Source organism: Balearica regulorum, chromosome 11, assembly GCF_011004875.1.
Source record: "Balearica regulorum gibbericeps isolate bBalReg1 chromosome 11, bBalReg1.pri, whole genome shotgun sequence".
Lineage (NCBI taxonomy): Eukaryota > Metazoa > Chordata > Aves > Gruiformes > Gruidae > Balearica > Balearica regulorum.
The window spans coordinates 16,831,432-16,847,231 of record NC_046194.1 but is presented as its reverse complement, the minus strand read 5'-3'; the positions used below and the strand labels follow the sequence as shown (position 1 = coordinate 16,847,231).

At 42.8% G+C, this 15,800-nt stretch overlaps 1 protein-coding gene across 4 annotated transcripts in view; it reads left to right on the top strand.

The window, feature by feature from the left end:
- The window catches only part of IL1RAPL2 (interleukin 1 receptor accessory protein like 2), a 406,561-nt gene that overhangs the window by 161,337 nt on the left and 229,424 nt on the right, over positions 1–15,800 (top strand). The window contains exon 2 of one of the 4 annotated variants that reach the window (XM_075763496.1): positions 6,462–6,535. The exons of the other annotated variants lie outside the window; for them this stretch is intronic. Coding sequence (XP_075619611.1) covers positions 6,502–6,535 — 34 coding nt within the window. The 5' untranslated portion in view covers positions 6,462–6,501. The remainder of the gene's footprint in view (positions 1–6,461; positions 6,536–15,800) is intronic. 4 annotated transcript variants of the gene reach the window in all.

The window sequence follows — 15,800 nt, the reverse complement described above, 5'->3', positions numbered from 1 at the left end:
GCAGAGTACTTGAAACCTGCTCTGCCAGGAGCCATTGCCAGCCAGCGATGGCCCAAGGCCCGTGCAGCTTGACCTTCGCTGCCTGGGCAGGATAAAAGGGTACGACCGACTGAACTCTGCGTAATGATTTCCGAGCTGTCAGTAAGTCACACCATTACTTGCTTTCAGTTGCTCATGTCCCAGCTTGTTTCAGCAAGTCTTACTAAAGACGTGATCTTCTTGTCAAGCAAATTATAGGCCTTCTAGAAATGGTGCGAAAGGCTAATCTGCCCATTCTTATGGATGATTTTATGTTTCTAGGCTCATAAGATTTGGGAAATGTGATCCTGAATTCCAGATCTTAGGTCTTCGGTCTTGGTAAGGCTGAAGAAGTGGGCTTTGCTTCCTACCTTCAGCTTGCCTCAGGAATGCAGCTATCTGCTAAAATAGACAATGTAAAGACATTACCCCAAAATGTGAAAGCTATCGCTGTTTTCTGCTCGCTCTGTCTTGGAGCCCTTATCTTTATTGTCACAGCACATGTACGTATTCCCAGGAGGTTTATTTTCTACTTTGCCATGGAGCAGCTTCCTGCCATCCAGAGATTCTGGGTGTGTTGTGCTTGTTTGGGGCTGCAAAAGTCTGTTCTGAAATCCTTCAGATTTCAACCTATGCCTGTTTTGATCTGCTTGACCTGGTGTAATCCGTATCCAGCATACTGTGGTGCTCTGTCTGCTTTTAATTGTGTCTGAAGTTTCCCACTGAAGTGGAGAAAAACAACCATCTTCTGAGCTGGGCGTGTTTCTCTGTTGATGCCCATTTGAAGGGCCATCTTTATCCCAGGATGCCTCTGGAACATTCTTTGAAAAGAGACCGAATGTTTGAGAGTATTGAGAGAGATACTTGGTGAGCCCACTAATTAGAGTTGACAAATAAAAATTACAATTAAGTGAAATTGAACAAATCTTTAAAAAAAACAAATCTTTCATTACCTTTTTTCAGAGGGTGAAAAAAGCATTTCTGAGAGTGGGAGTTCGAGTGACTAATGCGTTACGTTCAGTTAAATCAACTCAAGAGTGAAAACTTCTTGTTGCTTTTCAGAACATTCAATATTTTAACATTAATTTATAGTGAAAGAACATGCCAAGACAGTCTCATCTCTTTTCTTATGTAGGCTTTTACACTTAATGCCTGTTTTTAAGGCATTTTTTCCCTACTGGTTTACATTGTTCCTTTACTTCCATGGGCCATCAGGGGTAGTCATGCCGGGTAAGTTTTCTTACCTGGCCTTCTATGCTGTGGGCAAGCAGCCATACGGACAAGAGGCTTTTTACCCTAAAAACTTATTCAGTCCTGCTGTTAACTTTGCAGGAGGGAGCAAAAAGACCCAGAAGAGTAGAGCACGGGACTGCTTGGTTCCCAGATGTGTCATTGAAAGGATCTCCTGAAGGAGTATGTAACTTGGCTTTTTGTGGAGACATGTCTGGTTTGGAGACTCGTGAGATCACCTGCATGTGCTGCTTTCCTATCGTGTTTTATTCTCTGCACCTCTTCTTTTTCTTTCCTTCATCCTCACATATACCTATTCTGAAAGTCTCTATGATAGTTTTGAACCTCGTCCTGATGAGGAACGTGGTTATGCATCCAGTTTCCCAAATGTGTGGCATCTAGCAGAGCGGGGCTGTGCCTGCATGGCACTTCTGTGTGCGCTCATAACAAAAATAGTAGTTCTGTTTTGCTGGCTGCCATCCCCTGCCAGATCAGTCAGTCATCTGAAGCTCCTGCTTGTTCTACCATGGCTCACAATCAGTTAAATCCATGGAAGAATTTTTAAATTCCCTGCAAGGCCAAGGCATGGAGACAAATGTGAAGTCTCTGTCCGTCAGGGGGGAAAGTACAAGGTAGAATTAAATAAATTCAGATGAAGATATTGATGTGTAGAACTAAGTTTTAGTATAAGATCAACCATGGTGAGTCACGGTCTGTCAGATTTAGAATGGAAACTACATACATATATATATGGCAGAGGACCATGTGGACAGTATATTTGGCTAATTACTGCAAATATTTAAAAATACAGTCCTGGCCATGCTGTCCACACTGGGGGTCTGGTAAGCAAGAGGAAAGATCTTTCTCTGCTGTCAGCCAGAGATTTATCTATTTCATAAGTAATTACAACAGGTGTATGATTTTGTTCCCTGAAGAGCAATGCAAACGTGGCTGTGATTCGCAGCTTTCCTAATAAACGTATTACCAAGGCATTGCTCGTTTTTGTCTAAGGCAGAAATCAGTAGTATCTTCTCAAACGGAGCTCGTCAGTGTTTATACCAACGAGCAGATCTCCTCTCTGCAGCAGTAAGGCATACATCGGCTTTAGCAGCTGAATTTGGGGCTTCCAGTCTGACTCTAATGTTACATGTACAGATATAAGAGTTCTTTGTGTTTATGTTTTATTGTGGGCTAAAGAAGCAACACAGGATTTGAGCCAAAGCTCATTACGGTCAATGGAAGTTTTGTCCAGTTGATTTCTAAAGAATGATTCTGTTCATGCAGCAAGGGCTGTGTTCAGGAAATAAAACCAATCAAATAACGTTCTTTAATCTGCAGAAGTGGAAGGTCCTGTTACTTTAGTAACATTAGTGTCACTGCTAATTAGTATTTACTGTCTTCCCAGGCTGTGAATGAGTTATGACAATAATCAGTATTAAGTGGGATTTTTGTTTCTTTGCTATGGCATAAAATAAAAAAAGGAACAGGAAGGTATGATTATGCTTTTTATCTACATAATATATTGATGCCAGATAATTGTTTTGGTAGTGTTAGAAATATGAAGCATTGCATAGTTGTGCTTATTAATCTAGTGCTCTGTGTGCTCTCAAAATTGATGATGTTACATCAATACCTTCACAAGTGATCCTGCTCTGCTGAAACCACGTTGAAATACTGAAGCCTTGCTTCAGTGTATTCACTAAATTAAATGTAATGTTACATCTTTGCCGATGTGATGTCCTGCGTGAAGGATTCTTTGCTGTGGTTAATTTGCAAAGTTCAAATTAAAAGTTCTTTCAAATATATTCTTTAGATTAATGGGGGACTATGTTTCAGATCACAAGCTATGTGAAATGATTTAGAGATGAAAAAAGTACTAATGCTTTGCTTTTCTCCAAATGGACCAAAAGTTAATGAGGAGTAACAATCAGCTGGGATATTCTGCAGGGATCTGTGCTTGTCCTATCACTCTTCATTTTTTCTGAAGTGAAAGTAAAATAAAATATTCTTCTGATTAAAGTTGTAGAAGGATTAGGTGTTGGCAACGTGGTAAATAATGACTGGTGTGAGGTCAGTCGACACGGTAAACTGGATTCATTTCTTTTAAACTAGTTTGGAGATCAGGTGATGCATCTAGGAAAAAGAACGTAGCTTGTGCTTAACTGGATGGAGAGCTGTGTTTGGAGAGCGGCGGCTCTGAGCAGGGTGTAGAGCTCACTTTGGGGAACCTATTAAACATGATCCCAAGATGTAGAGCTGTGCTTAAGAGGAATAGCATGAATACGTAAGCACTGAAATACTGAGCAGGGAAAGGCAGCTTGTTCACTGTATACAGTACTAGCAATTACTGCAGTACATCCCATGCTGGTGGTTGAAAAGAACTGGGAAGAATTATGAAAATAATCTTAAATAAATAAAGCTGCCTTATAAAGGGTTATTAAAGGGTCTTGATGTATTTACCTGGTACAAGGAAAAAAAACCCCAACACTAGAGGTGTCTTGGACAGGGTATGTATTCATTTATTTGAGGACATATCACCTGATCATTTGAAAATTACTGGTAGACCTGAATCTGGTCCTTGAAAAGTCTGCCAGAAGGCACTTATCTTTGCTCTTTTATCACATCAACAATTTTCCACCCATCCCGTCACATAAGAATCGTATTGAATTAGTGTTAGTTGTCATCAGTAGGGTATGAAAGACTGATCATATTAGAGACTGTCACACTATATTAGCCAAAATTAATACTGAAAGAATATGATAAAAAAAGTATCAGTGTTTCAAATGCTGTATCTTATTAGCACAGGAAGCTTTCTCCTCGTAAAGCCAGTGTTTTCTCCCTCAGTCCTGCTTGTTGATGTGAGATGAAATGCCATGCTCCAGTTCCACAGGATGCTAATGCTCTGCAGAAAGGACTTTACCGGAGGAGCTCAAGTAACAGTACGCTTTGGTCAAGGTTTGGACCACTGTTCACCTTAACTTTATCAGGTGCAAGGTAGGAAGGTAGTTATCATTTACAGCTCCTGACATGTCAGTTTACAGCCTGACTTATTCATGTAGGGCAGCATCAATTTTTTCCATACTGAGCAGACTGTAGTTTGCAGAAGTTCAGCAAATGTCATGTGGGGGCTAAGGTGGAGCAGGGGCGACGGCTGGGGAAGATGAAACCCTTCATCTATCCTGGGGTAATATAAACTAGACCTGAATTACACTCAGAAAACTGCTTGTGGTTTACGGAGCATGCCTGGCCTTTCACCCTGCTTTTTTAAAGCTAGCCAGAGTGACCTGCTTGTAGAAGGGAAAACACAACTTCAAATGAAGTTGCCACCACCTGGCTGGCTGGGGATGCCAGCTCCTGGCTGCAGCCGGCTGCCTGGCACTTGGCAGTGCGAGTCAGTGTTCCTGTGTATTTTAGACACAGAAATCTCCTGCCTCTTTGGATGAAATGAATTAGTTTTTGCGTATAAACTTGAAGTAGATTTTGTGGTAATGACATGGTATTATGCTGTGTTAGCTGTATAGCAAAATATCCTGTCCTGTACCTGATGTAGTTATTGTTTTAAAGCTATCAATGTTAATGCACTGACCTGGAATCTTTGTTCATTTTTAGCTCAGAAGCTCTTTTCTCTGAGATGCTTTGCATTAATGAAACACATTTCAAAGCTGGACAAAAAGCTAAAAAGAAAAGTTGGAAAATAATTGGGGGGGGAAAAACCACGCCCTTAAAATCTAAGGCAGAAAGATTTCTAGGCAAAAGAATTTGCAAGCTGCTTAATCTGCCACATGGAAAGCTCCTGTGTGCTGATTGCTGAGATTGGGGACTGGGATCTTTGTTTGCCCCCATTGGGAACCGGTAGCTCCCCAACTTCCTTCAGCTGCCCCGCACGGCTCTGTGCAAGCCAAGCCCCTGGCTGGCCCTGCTCCTGCTCCTGCTCCTGCTCCAGCTCTGCCTCTGCTCTTACAGGAAAGCTGTTACCACATTTGTTTTGGTTTGTTTTGCTTTTTCCTGGAGGAAATGATGATTTTGCAAAATGGTGATTTCTTTTGGAATGCCACGGTGAGGAAAGCTCCTCACCAGCTCTCGCTTGATCCCCCACATCAGCTGTGCCGTGTTACCCACCGAGAGCGTGTGGGAAGGAGTAAGGGAAGGAGGCTCCTCTTAACCCGCAGGCGTGCAGCGCTGCCGTGAGGGGATGCGCTCCTCTGAAAGGAGGATCTGGAAAGGGACCTGAAAAAATACTGCTTCCAGGAGCTTTCTAAATATTTTCTTAGTACAGGTCTTGATGTAGTTCATCTGAGGTCAGGCTGTATGTCAGAGACCAAGATCTTTTTCTGCTCTGTGATGCATTTGTCTATCTTTCAATTCAGCTGGTTTCCAAGAGCTGCAGAGAAGCCATGGCTCAGAGGGGGACGGGCAGCTGTGTTGCTCACTGCTCTTGGAAGTGAATGGCTCTGAACTGTGCTAAAAAGGGATCAGAAACAAAAGGAGGCATCAGTACATCTTGTAAGGGGAGAAAAACTTACGTACAAAAAAGCATAATTCCTGTAGACATCACAAGAGCTCTGTTGCCTGCTTCTTACCTTTGACTAATCAAAATCAAACACGAAGGGAGTTGGATTTCTGTGCCCTATTTTTGAGTAGAGTGGGTGATACTGTAGGAGTCTGGTTATACTTCAGCAAGAACACCCAATTAAGATGAACAAAGGTATTCACAACCTAATTCAGCATTTTTGTGGCTGGGCCTCTGCAGGCTCTTGAATATGCTTGGACTGCAATTTGTATTGAACATCTGATTAAAGTTTACTACTTGTAAGACTTTGGTCACTGAGAAAATAACTACCTTGGTTAATTCAATGTATTAATATACCAGCCTTCCATGCAAGCATCTACGTACTGTGCTGGTTGCCTCCTCTGCTTAAACCGTTACGGGTGGAGGCCAGATCCTGCATTTGTGCAGCCCTACCTGTGTAAGGTGATGTGAAGGCGGTACGGTTTAAAAGAATCACACCTGCCATGTGCAGGCGTCGTTGGATCTTTCAAAACGTAAAGTGACATGAAAATTGTCAGCTGTTTTATGATTGTGTAACTGCTGAGGCTTGTGCGTGGATTATCACAGGGACTGCGTGTCATCATGTAATGCATGACGCATCTGTGACAAGCACACCAAAACAGATTCCCATCAGCTCACAAACATGCATCGTTTCATTTTTTAGGATGTACATGTCTGTGCTGAGGATCAGAAAAGAGAATTAAATGCTGGAGCTAATCTTCAGCGGTTGCAGCACACGTAAGCAGATTATGCAAAAATGTTAATTTTTTATTATTAAATACCACTTTAGGGAGAAGAAGCCCTTAATACTCTGGCTAAAGACTCTAGTCATACTAGATTAGCATTGTTGTACATTAATAATAAAAATAGCTGGGTCTGATTAATGTCAGTTAAAGTTTTCTGAATGAGAGATATAACTCTTTGAATTAAACTGCTTGAATAGCAGCTAAGGATTCCTGAGGAATAATTTGTATTAAAAAGTTAAGACCTTCACTACTTTTCTAAAGGAAAATCTATCGCCACTGTAGGAATTACATACCATTCACGTAGCAGCATGAAAAGAAAGGAACTTCACAGACCATAAAGTGTAATAAAGGAACATCTAAAATTGATTTTCATTTAAGTAGATTACTTATGTTTTCCTCTAGAACAGGGAAAGCGCACTCTAATCTTCATCACTTTTCACAAGCAGACCGACTAGTTTGATCCAGATGTCCATCATTAAATGCACCGAGCCACTCTCTCCAAGCACATGCTTCCCTGAAACCTGCATCTTTGCATCTGAGAGCATTGTGTCCAAAATAATTTAAAAGAAAAAGGAGACAAGACTTCTTAGTTATTCCCATCTTAATGGTTGATATGTAGGTTAATTTGGGGTACCTCATTTAATTCTTCTGTCGTAGAGGATCCATTTGTGGGAGGGATTTGGGGTAATGTGCTGTTCCCAGGCCCATAGCAGGTAAGCCATTAGGCTGTAGTAGGTTCTCATGGGAGCTCAGCATGGTGCTGGAAGCTCCTCAGGCATCTGCTCCAGTATTTGCATTTGTTCATCACAGGGGTTTTGAGTGGTGTCCAGTGCATGGGTGGCTTCCCTGTGGTCTGAGTGGTTTTGGCCCAGAGCGTGTCTGTATTTTTCGCTCGTTGGGAGGTTCTTGCTGAGGGCTTTGGGTTTGAAAAACTTGTGCTCTCCACCAGAGTGTTTCACATGAGATATCCTGACTTTGCGGAGTGTTCATTTGGTTTTCTGTCCCTGCCACTGTGCAGAATGCCTGAGCTATGAACTGTGAGCTCATATATTTTCAGTTTGGTTTGTCTGATTGTTTTTAGCCTGCTTGCTTAAGGAAATGAGGATAATGTGATCACCTTGTGTGTGTGTGCACACGCATTTGTGCTCTGTCTTCCCCTGTTCCCAATAACTTACAAACCATTGCCCCCACTTGACAAGGGAGATGTTATAGGCAATTACAATTTTATGAAAAGGAGTACCAGGTACAGGTATGAATGGCAAGTGTGGAGGAGGCTGAAGGAGAAGCTTGTTTATTGGACTTCTGGGAATCAGAAGGAGAGAGAGGTTATGGATGCACCAGTCACATGGAAGGCTTTGACTCAGGCTTGTTCCTTCTGGAACCACAAGAAATAAATCCAAGAGAAAGCAGAATTTTTGGATGTGCTGGTCCCAGAACAATTTGTTTCTTTGACTAATGTGGGGTTTTTTGACAAAAGAAACCTATTTTTTAATTGCACTCATTACAAACGCCATTGTGTCAGTGTCAGAGCTGTAAATAACTGTCAGTGTGCTCAGTGCAGTGTGTGTTCTGTAAGCCTTAAATAGTAATGTTGCCTCAACAAGCAAGTCTGTTTAAGTGAGCAATTCAAAGATGAGACATCCTTCCTATAGCAAGCTGCTATGCAGCATCAGAGACAATAAGGTTGTCAAGGTAACTTTTGAGTCAAGTTGATGCAAAAATGGCTAGAATTGCATATGTCTGTACTGATTCGTCTGTACAGTGTAAGACTGTTGCCTTTCATATGTATCCACAGTTCCATTGTAGCTCAAAGGCATCGACATGTTTGTAAATTGGTCAAATTCTCCATTTTTTCCCAGAATTTGCAATTCATTCTGGAAAGAAACACTTGCAGGTCAAATTGGAGCAGAAATACGTGAGTTTGGACCGTATTCTGTATTTTTGGTCATTATCATCATTTATTTCAGAGGTTACCTTGGCACCTTTTGGCATTGTCCCTTTCAGGAGCATGTGACATTGAGGTCTTGACCCTGGCTTCTTGGCTCCGGGTGGGCAGGGCTGTGGGGATCTGCTTCCCGCAGAAATGCTGAAGTGCAGTAGCTCCTCGCTGTGTTTCTGTGCTTGCCAAAGCACCTATTAGTAATCTCACAGGAAAGCTTGGTTTTACAAGATTTAGAGAGCTGCTGCTGCTGGAGCAGACAGACTTTGGTGGAGTCCGACGTACTCACAAGGCAAGAAGCCCCTTTAGCTGAGGATTGTATGGCAGCACTTGCATCGTACGCACTCGCCACTGTGCGCTGGCTCTAGACCTTCCTGGTCTCGCTGGCTCTGAGCACAGGGTTCACGCTCAGTGCAGAGGCTGTGGATGATCCTCATGGTGACGTCGAGCTGGGAAAGGCGAGCTGAGATGGCATAGTCAGAGCTGGCTGAAAGGAGACTGCAAATTCAGAGTAGTGCTGGAGCCCGGCAACCTGTTAAGAAAACTGTATGCCTCTTGTCTAACATTCAAAAGTTCTTGTTAAACTGGAGAAGATCTTATTTTGATGCTATTTGAGCCTTTCCTCTGAGCTATGCAGAATACGGCCCACCACAGGATAACCCAGCCTGTGACTTTGGACAGACCTGGTAGGCTCTGCCAGACACTGGCTCTCCTGTCCCTAAAGGGAATCCGGAGCATCTGGAGGGAAATATGGCATGGCACGGGGTGCTGGCGGTTTTGAAGGGATGACAGCAGACCAGGGGCTAGTCCTGATTTTAGGTTCTGATAATGTTTTGTTGAATTGTAGCTGAATTCAGTTGCATGCTCAAAGCTATGCAACTTTGTAAGTGCTTTTGCTGGCTCATTCATGTTTGTTTTCAGACCACAAAATTAGGCCCTTTCATATGCTTGCCCGTTTCTGAGGTTGTTCGCACTTCCACTTTGACAGGTCTTTCGCTAGACACAGACATCTTCAGAGGCTGCTTTTATCATTGTAATGATGACGATAGTACTGGCTGTGCAAAGAGCTGGAAATGAGACCGTAGCTATTTCCCTGTGCACAAGCAAACAAGATGCTGTCCAGAGGAATTTTCCTTGATCACTGTGATGCATCTGCTGTAGACGTGTCTTAAGAGCAGGCAGTTTCTCTGTGATCATGCATTGGAAACCAGTTTGTTACCCAACCAAAACACAGCAAAGGAGACTAAAACCTTTGCAGTGATGATGCTTCCTTAGTACCCAGAACAAGCTAAAGAAAATCAACAATTTAAATGACATGTGTTCAGACCATTTTAGAGATAAGATGTAAACAGTTTTCACTTGGTTGTTGTAGTGGCAGGATATTCCAGGGATGATGAAAGTCGGACCTACTAATATTATGAATTCCCAGTTCAAAACCAGCTGTAAATGTTTATTTGATGTGAAAGAGCTAATTGTACAAATCATTACCTCCAGCCTGACATGCCTCTGCTGTTTATTCTGTGGCAGTAATTAATTCTATAATTAGAAAATGTTCTGTTAGATAACTTCTCTGGGAACTCAGCCTATTGTCCAATGCACGAAACCTTCAAGAAGCTGAAGTGACTTGCGGATGACCTTGGCAATTTGACTACTTTCATCAGCAAGGGCTGGTTTACTTCACTTGGAGATCATTACTGAAAAATTTAGCCTTTATCAGTGGGACTAGAGATGAGTCTCTCAATGCTGAGATTCAGTGCTGTGGATGGATGGATTTGCCCCTGGCCGTGCCCCTCTGCAGAAGTGGAGACCTGACCTACCTGTGCGTTTGCATCTGCTTTTGATCTGCCAGCATCTGCCGTTCTATGAGAAGTTTGCATGAAATGAGTGTACTTCATAAGGTATCAGAGTGAACACAAGAAAATCAATAAGCAATCTGTGTGATAATTAATTAGTGTGCCAGGATGAATTACTGTTTCTTCCCCTCCTGATTCGGGTCACAGTCACATCTGATTTGGGAAGTTGTCAGTTTTTCGATTATAGCTTGGTCTTTGTTATTGGCATGTTTTTTTGCTTTTTTCATTTGATGTGACCAGAGTGAAGGACTGGCAGATGGAAAATCACGCTGTGCAAACTTGCTTGTCGTGGGAAGGAGACAATATTGAGCTCAGCACCCAGCAGAACCTGTTCATGAGGAGGTGTACTGTATGCTGATCTGGTGCAGAAGGGTTGTTGCTTATGAATGTGACACAGTGCAAGAGGTTGACCAAGCTCTGCAGCTTTGGTGTCCTTTGTGCTCCTCTACGTTTTCCTCTCTGAATTTGGAAGTTAATTATTTACTGTAGCCCTTGAGAAGACTGGCATGGTGCTGTGGATCTGCAGGGGTGATGCCACAGGCTGTGACAGGTAGTGGTTCCCTGCCTGCTGCCCCCCCAGCTCAGCAGCCAGCTAGTTATTTTCACATGGGGTCTCTGCCCTCTTTCCACTAGTGTTGCCCTGTGCACACTCTGCATTGGCTGGTGTGACTTGCTTCTGGTCTGCGTAACCCCCTAGTACTCGCCCATCGCCACGTCACGGGCTGAAGCAGCAGCCTGGGGCCAGCAATGCCAGGTCCTTACTACTGTAACCTGCTCCAGTCTGGAGGCTCCTGTCTCTTCAGTTTTCCTGGGAACTCAGATGTCATTCCTGGGAAACAGTCTCTTCATCCCATATGTTCATGCATATTCACCCACTACCATCCCAAAATACACATGTAGTTTGGCTTGCTTTCAACTAGACTTAACATGGGAGTTATTCCTCAGGGTCACCTTCAAGCTTTTTACTCCCTTCTCTGGGAGGAAGGCTGGTATTGTGAGCTTTCCAGAGACTCCTGCGAAGGCAAAGCAACTACTAGCTTATTATCAAGCTTCTGGTGTAAATTCCTGTCCTTGCTATCCTGTTTCCTTTCTGTAGTCACACAAAAGACTAATTATATGTGATAGATTAATGAACTCATTTTGTAAATACATCAGGTAGTGAGATAGATGCCTACTTAACTTTCTCAATGAACTTCAAGAGCCCAGATTTCCCTTCTTTCCAACAAATTGGCTTCCATCAACAGAAAAGAGCCTCTCAAAGCATCTCTGCCAGGTCCCTAATGATAACAAATAACTACGCTTTTTACTTGATAGTAGACAAGAAAAAGCACTCTACATCTAACACACTGAGTGTTTAGTAAGGATCAGAAGTGAGCTGGTGACGATCACCTGGAGCTTTATAAATTACATGTGCAATTGAATGGTGGGTTTTGGGTGGGGTTTTTGTTGTTTGTTTTTTTTTTAAAAAAACTAGTTGTTATGATGTCTGAAAGGATTCATAGAAAATTAAGTGACTCTGGAATTTTCATCAAGAATTACTTTACTTACGAAAAGCAGTTTTATTTTTCTCCATCCTAGCTCCTAAATTTTCAAGGATTTTTCAGTGTTCTTTCTCTTAAAACTGGCTTTTTTTTTTTTTTTTAAGAAACTTTGGAGAATATGGAATTTATTTCCTATTTGTGTCACTCTTAATATATTTTCCAATACAGCTTTCAGGGCATCAAGAGCTCATCTTTATTAAAGGCCAAACACTGAGAAGCACTGAAGAGCTGAAATTTATGCTAGGGATGGTCATCAGTGAGGTGTAATTACTTGAGAACTGTTTTGGTCTGAAGAAATTAATGATATTTATACATGAACTTCAAGCATTTTTATGAAAATGTAACCCTAATAAGTAGCTGTTGTTATTGCCCCTACTTTGAGTCTCTCTGTACTAGTTATGTGATTGCCATCCTTGTGGTACTTTAACCAACTATGTTTTAGGTGGACCAAACATGGTTTCAGAGGTATGACTAGCATGTGTGAGGAAGGGAGATCTGATTTTTCATTATATTTCATGGAATCAAAAAGAACACCTGGTGCGTACGATAAATATTCTGAAAGACTTCTAAACACATTCAGTGCTTTCTGACCATGCTAAGATAGATTTGTAGCACCAAGTTTAAAATCTGTGTTTTTTCTTTAGACCGGTCCAAATGCAACTTTTGAAAGAAGCCCAGTGGAGGGTTTCCTCCATCAGAAGACCGCAGGTCATGGCCGTCAGAGTAATTCTAACATGGCCATAAGTGCATTCAGGTAGAAAAACCCTCAAACCCATTCATACTCTGTTTCAGAATCACAGTGCCATTACAAGGAAATTGAAGTTTGGCCCTCAGCGCATTGTGGAGGCAGTGGCTTCTCACTCAACGTCTGTCTGTTATGTCTGTCACATTTTCAGGAACTGAAAGCAGAGAGTCACATGCTGCCTACTCAAACCCAGCTAAACTGCTGCTCCATTTGTAAGGAGTCATTTGGTTTTAATTAGCAGAACCTTTTGGATGAGCATATTGATACAGTTGAATGTCTCTGGTTATGCGGAGTCAGGTTTTCTCTGGTTCCTGTGTGAAACTCTTTTTTTCTTCAAGTGCAAGAGTACAATGTTTATTTATAAAGCAGCTTTTTCTTATCCAAACCCAGCTAGATAAGTTTAGGTTTTTAAGCAAATTGTATTTGGCAGAGGTTGGCTGGAAGGCATCAGCTCAAATGTGATGTAACTTTTGTTTTAGATCGAAGCCAAGGAATTGTTCAGTATCTCGATGTTAAGAAACAGGAGGTGAAAGACCTTAATGAGAGTAAAGTGCAAAATTGTGGTTTAAGGTACTACTGTGTGCCAGCTTAAGTGATTGGAAAGTAGTATAGAAAACCTTCTAGTTTTTCCAGACAATGATGGACTAATTATCCTCCAGTTGTCAATAATTCGGGGGGAATGAAGGGGTCTAAACAGGACCGGAAAATTGGAAATAATCCAGAATGACGGAAGTGCACATCGGTAATGAGCATCCCTGCCCTGAACTCCGACTGCTGTGGAGAAAAATTATTTTAGCTTCAGGTGCTGTGTTCGCAACACAGTAGTAAAAGTAATGGATGTTGGGTAGCTCCTTAACTTCAGACCATCTCCAACGATCAAGTTATTCACATGGTAGTTACTTGTGAAAATGAACCTGGAGTGCTTTGAACTCAGTAGTTCAGGCATAGTTGCTTTTAAACTGAAAGGAGGATGCTCTGAGTTGGGCTCTGACTGCAGTCCTGAGAGTCCCCCAAAACAGTCCTCTTCCACCTGGGCTTTCGAACCCTTCCAAGCACAAGTATCTGCCTGAGCTTTTGCTCCTGACACTTCACATCCCGCCCTTTGCTCACCAGCACTATACAGCTCACTCTGCCAAAGTGAAGTCCTGGTTTTGTTTTGGGTGAGAGTTTCCAAAACCTGAGAAACAACTGTGTTTACAAAAAGCCATTGAATAGGGTTTTGATGGTGAAAAAGTGTGTAAAGGCTCTTGGAGAGCTGAGTTGCCAGTTAGACTGGTAGCAGATGAGTAATAGCTGGGAGGTACAGACTTCGTCCTTGCCAGGCAAATCTCTGGATGAACTTACGCCACGCATCTAAACACTGCAATAGTTTCAGAAAGGTTGGATAAGCATTTGGGTACAAACCTCAAATTGGAGACTCAATTAGCAGCATTAGATCTTTTGGAGAACTGAGCAAAAAAATCTTACAGGAAGCAGCGCTGATTATCTCCCCCTCCCTCCCCAGTCTGTAAACATTACAGACTGCATCAAACCCTGAACCATGAGTGTTATCTCCAATAGTCTTCCTATTTACATGAGCTATTATAACTTTTGTTACAGAATTGTTTTCCTTGTGATCCTTTCATGATAATTAGGCAATTACTTTTAATCTAAAATTAATGCTGAACATCCACCCAAGTGAGTGAATTCCTCTAGTTAAAGATATTGACAGTTTTATTTGGCTGCACTGTATAATATGAAAACTTTGTGCTCTTCACTAAAAACAGCAATAAATGACAATATGCACGTAAAGAAAACAGGGATAGAACATGCTAGATGTTTGCAGAGCAGTACTCTTATTATCATAGAATCATTTAGGTTGGAAAAGACCCTTAAGATCGTCAAGTCCAACCGTTAACCTAGCACTGCCAAGTCCACCACTAAACCATGTCCCTAAGCACCACATCTACACGTCTTTTAAATTCCTCCAGGGATGGTGACTCAACCACTTCCCTGGGCAGCCTGTTCCAATGCTTGACAACCCTTTTGGTGAAGAAATTTTTCCTAATGTCCAATCTAAACCTGCCCTGGCACAACTTGAAGCTGTTTCCTCTCATCCTATCACTTGTTACTTAGGAAAAGAGACTGACACCCACCTGGCTAAACTACCTTCCTTTCAGGTAGTTAAAGGCTAAAGGGTAGTTCTTCCCCTCAGCCTCCTTTTCTCCAGGCTAAATAACCCCAGTTCCCTCAGCCGCTCCTCATTAGACTTGTTCCCTAGACCCTTCACCACTTTGTTGCCCTTTTTTGGACATGCTCCAGCACTTCAATGTCTGTCTTGTAGTGAGGGGCCCAAAACTGAACACTCGAGGTGCGACCTCACCAGTGCCGAGTACAGGGGAACGATCACTGCCCTAGTCTTGTTGGCCACACTATTCCTGATACAAGCAGCTGGCTGTTAACCAACACCCCCAGGTCGTTTTTTCCGCCAGGCAGCATTCCAGCCACTCTGCCCCAAGCCTGTAGCGTTGTCTGGGGTTGCTGTGACCCAAGTGCAGGACCTGGCACTGAGCCTTGTTGAACCTCATACCGAGTTGGCCTCAGCCCATTGATCCAGCCTGTCCAGGTCCCTCTGTAGAACCATCTAATCTTTGTCTTTGGGGCAATAGCAAACTTCCCTTGGATTCCACGGGAGTAGAGAGGAAAATTAAGTGAGAGAGTTGATGATTGACATTTATATTATCTATCATAGAATCATAGAATGTTTTGGGTTGGAAGGGACCTCAAAGATCATCTAGTTCCAACCCCCCTGCTACAGGCAGGGACACCCTCCACTAGCCCAGGTTGCCCAAAGCCTCATCCAACCTGGCCTTAAACACTTCCAGGGATGGGGCATCCACAGCCTCTCCGTGCAACCTGTTCCAGTGCCTCACCACTCTTAACTTGCAGCTTTCTGGGCGGCAAGCGCACACTGCCAGCTCATGTTGAGCTTCTCATCAATCAGTACCCCTAAGTCCTTCTCCTCAGGGCTGCTTTCAATCTATTCCTCACCGAGCCTGTAGTTGTGCTTGGGATTGCACCGACCCACGTGCAGGACCTTGCACTTGGCCTTGTTGAACTTCATGATGTTCGTATGGGCCTGCCTCTGAAGCCTGTCAAGGTCCCTCTGGATGGCATCCCTTCCCTCCAGTGTGTCGACC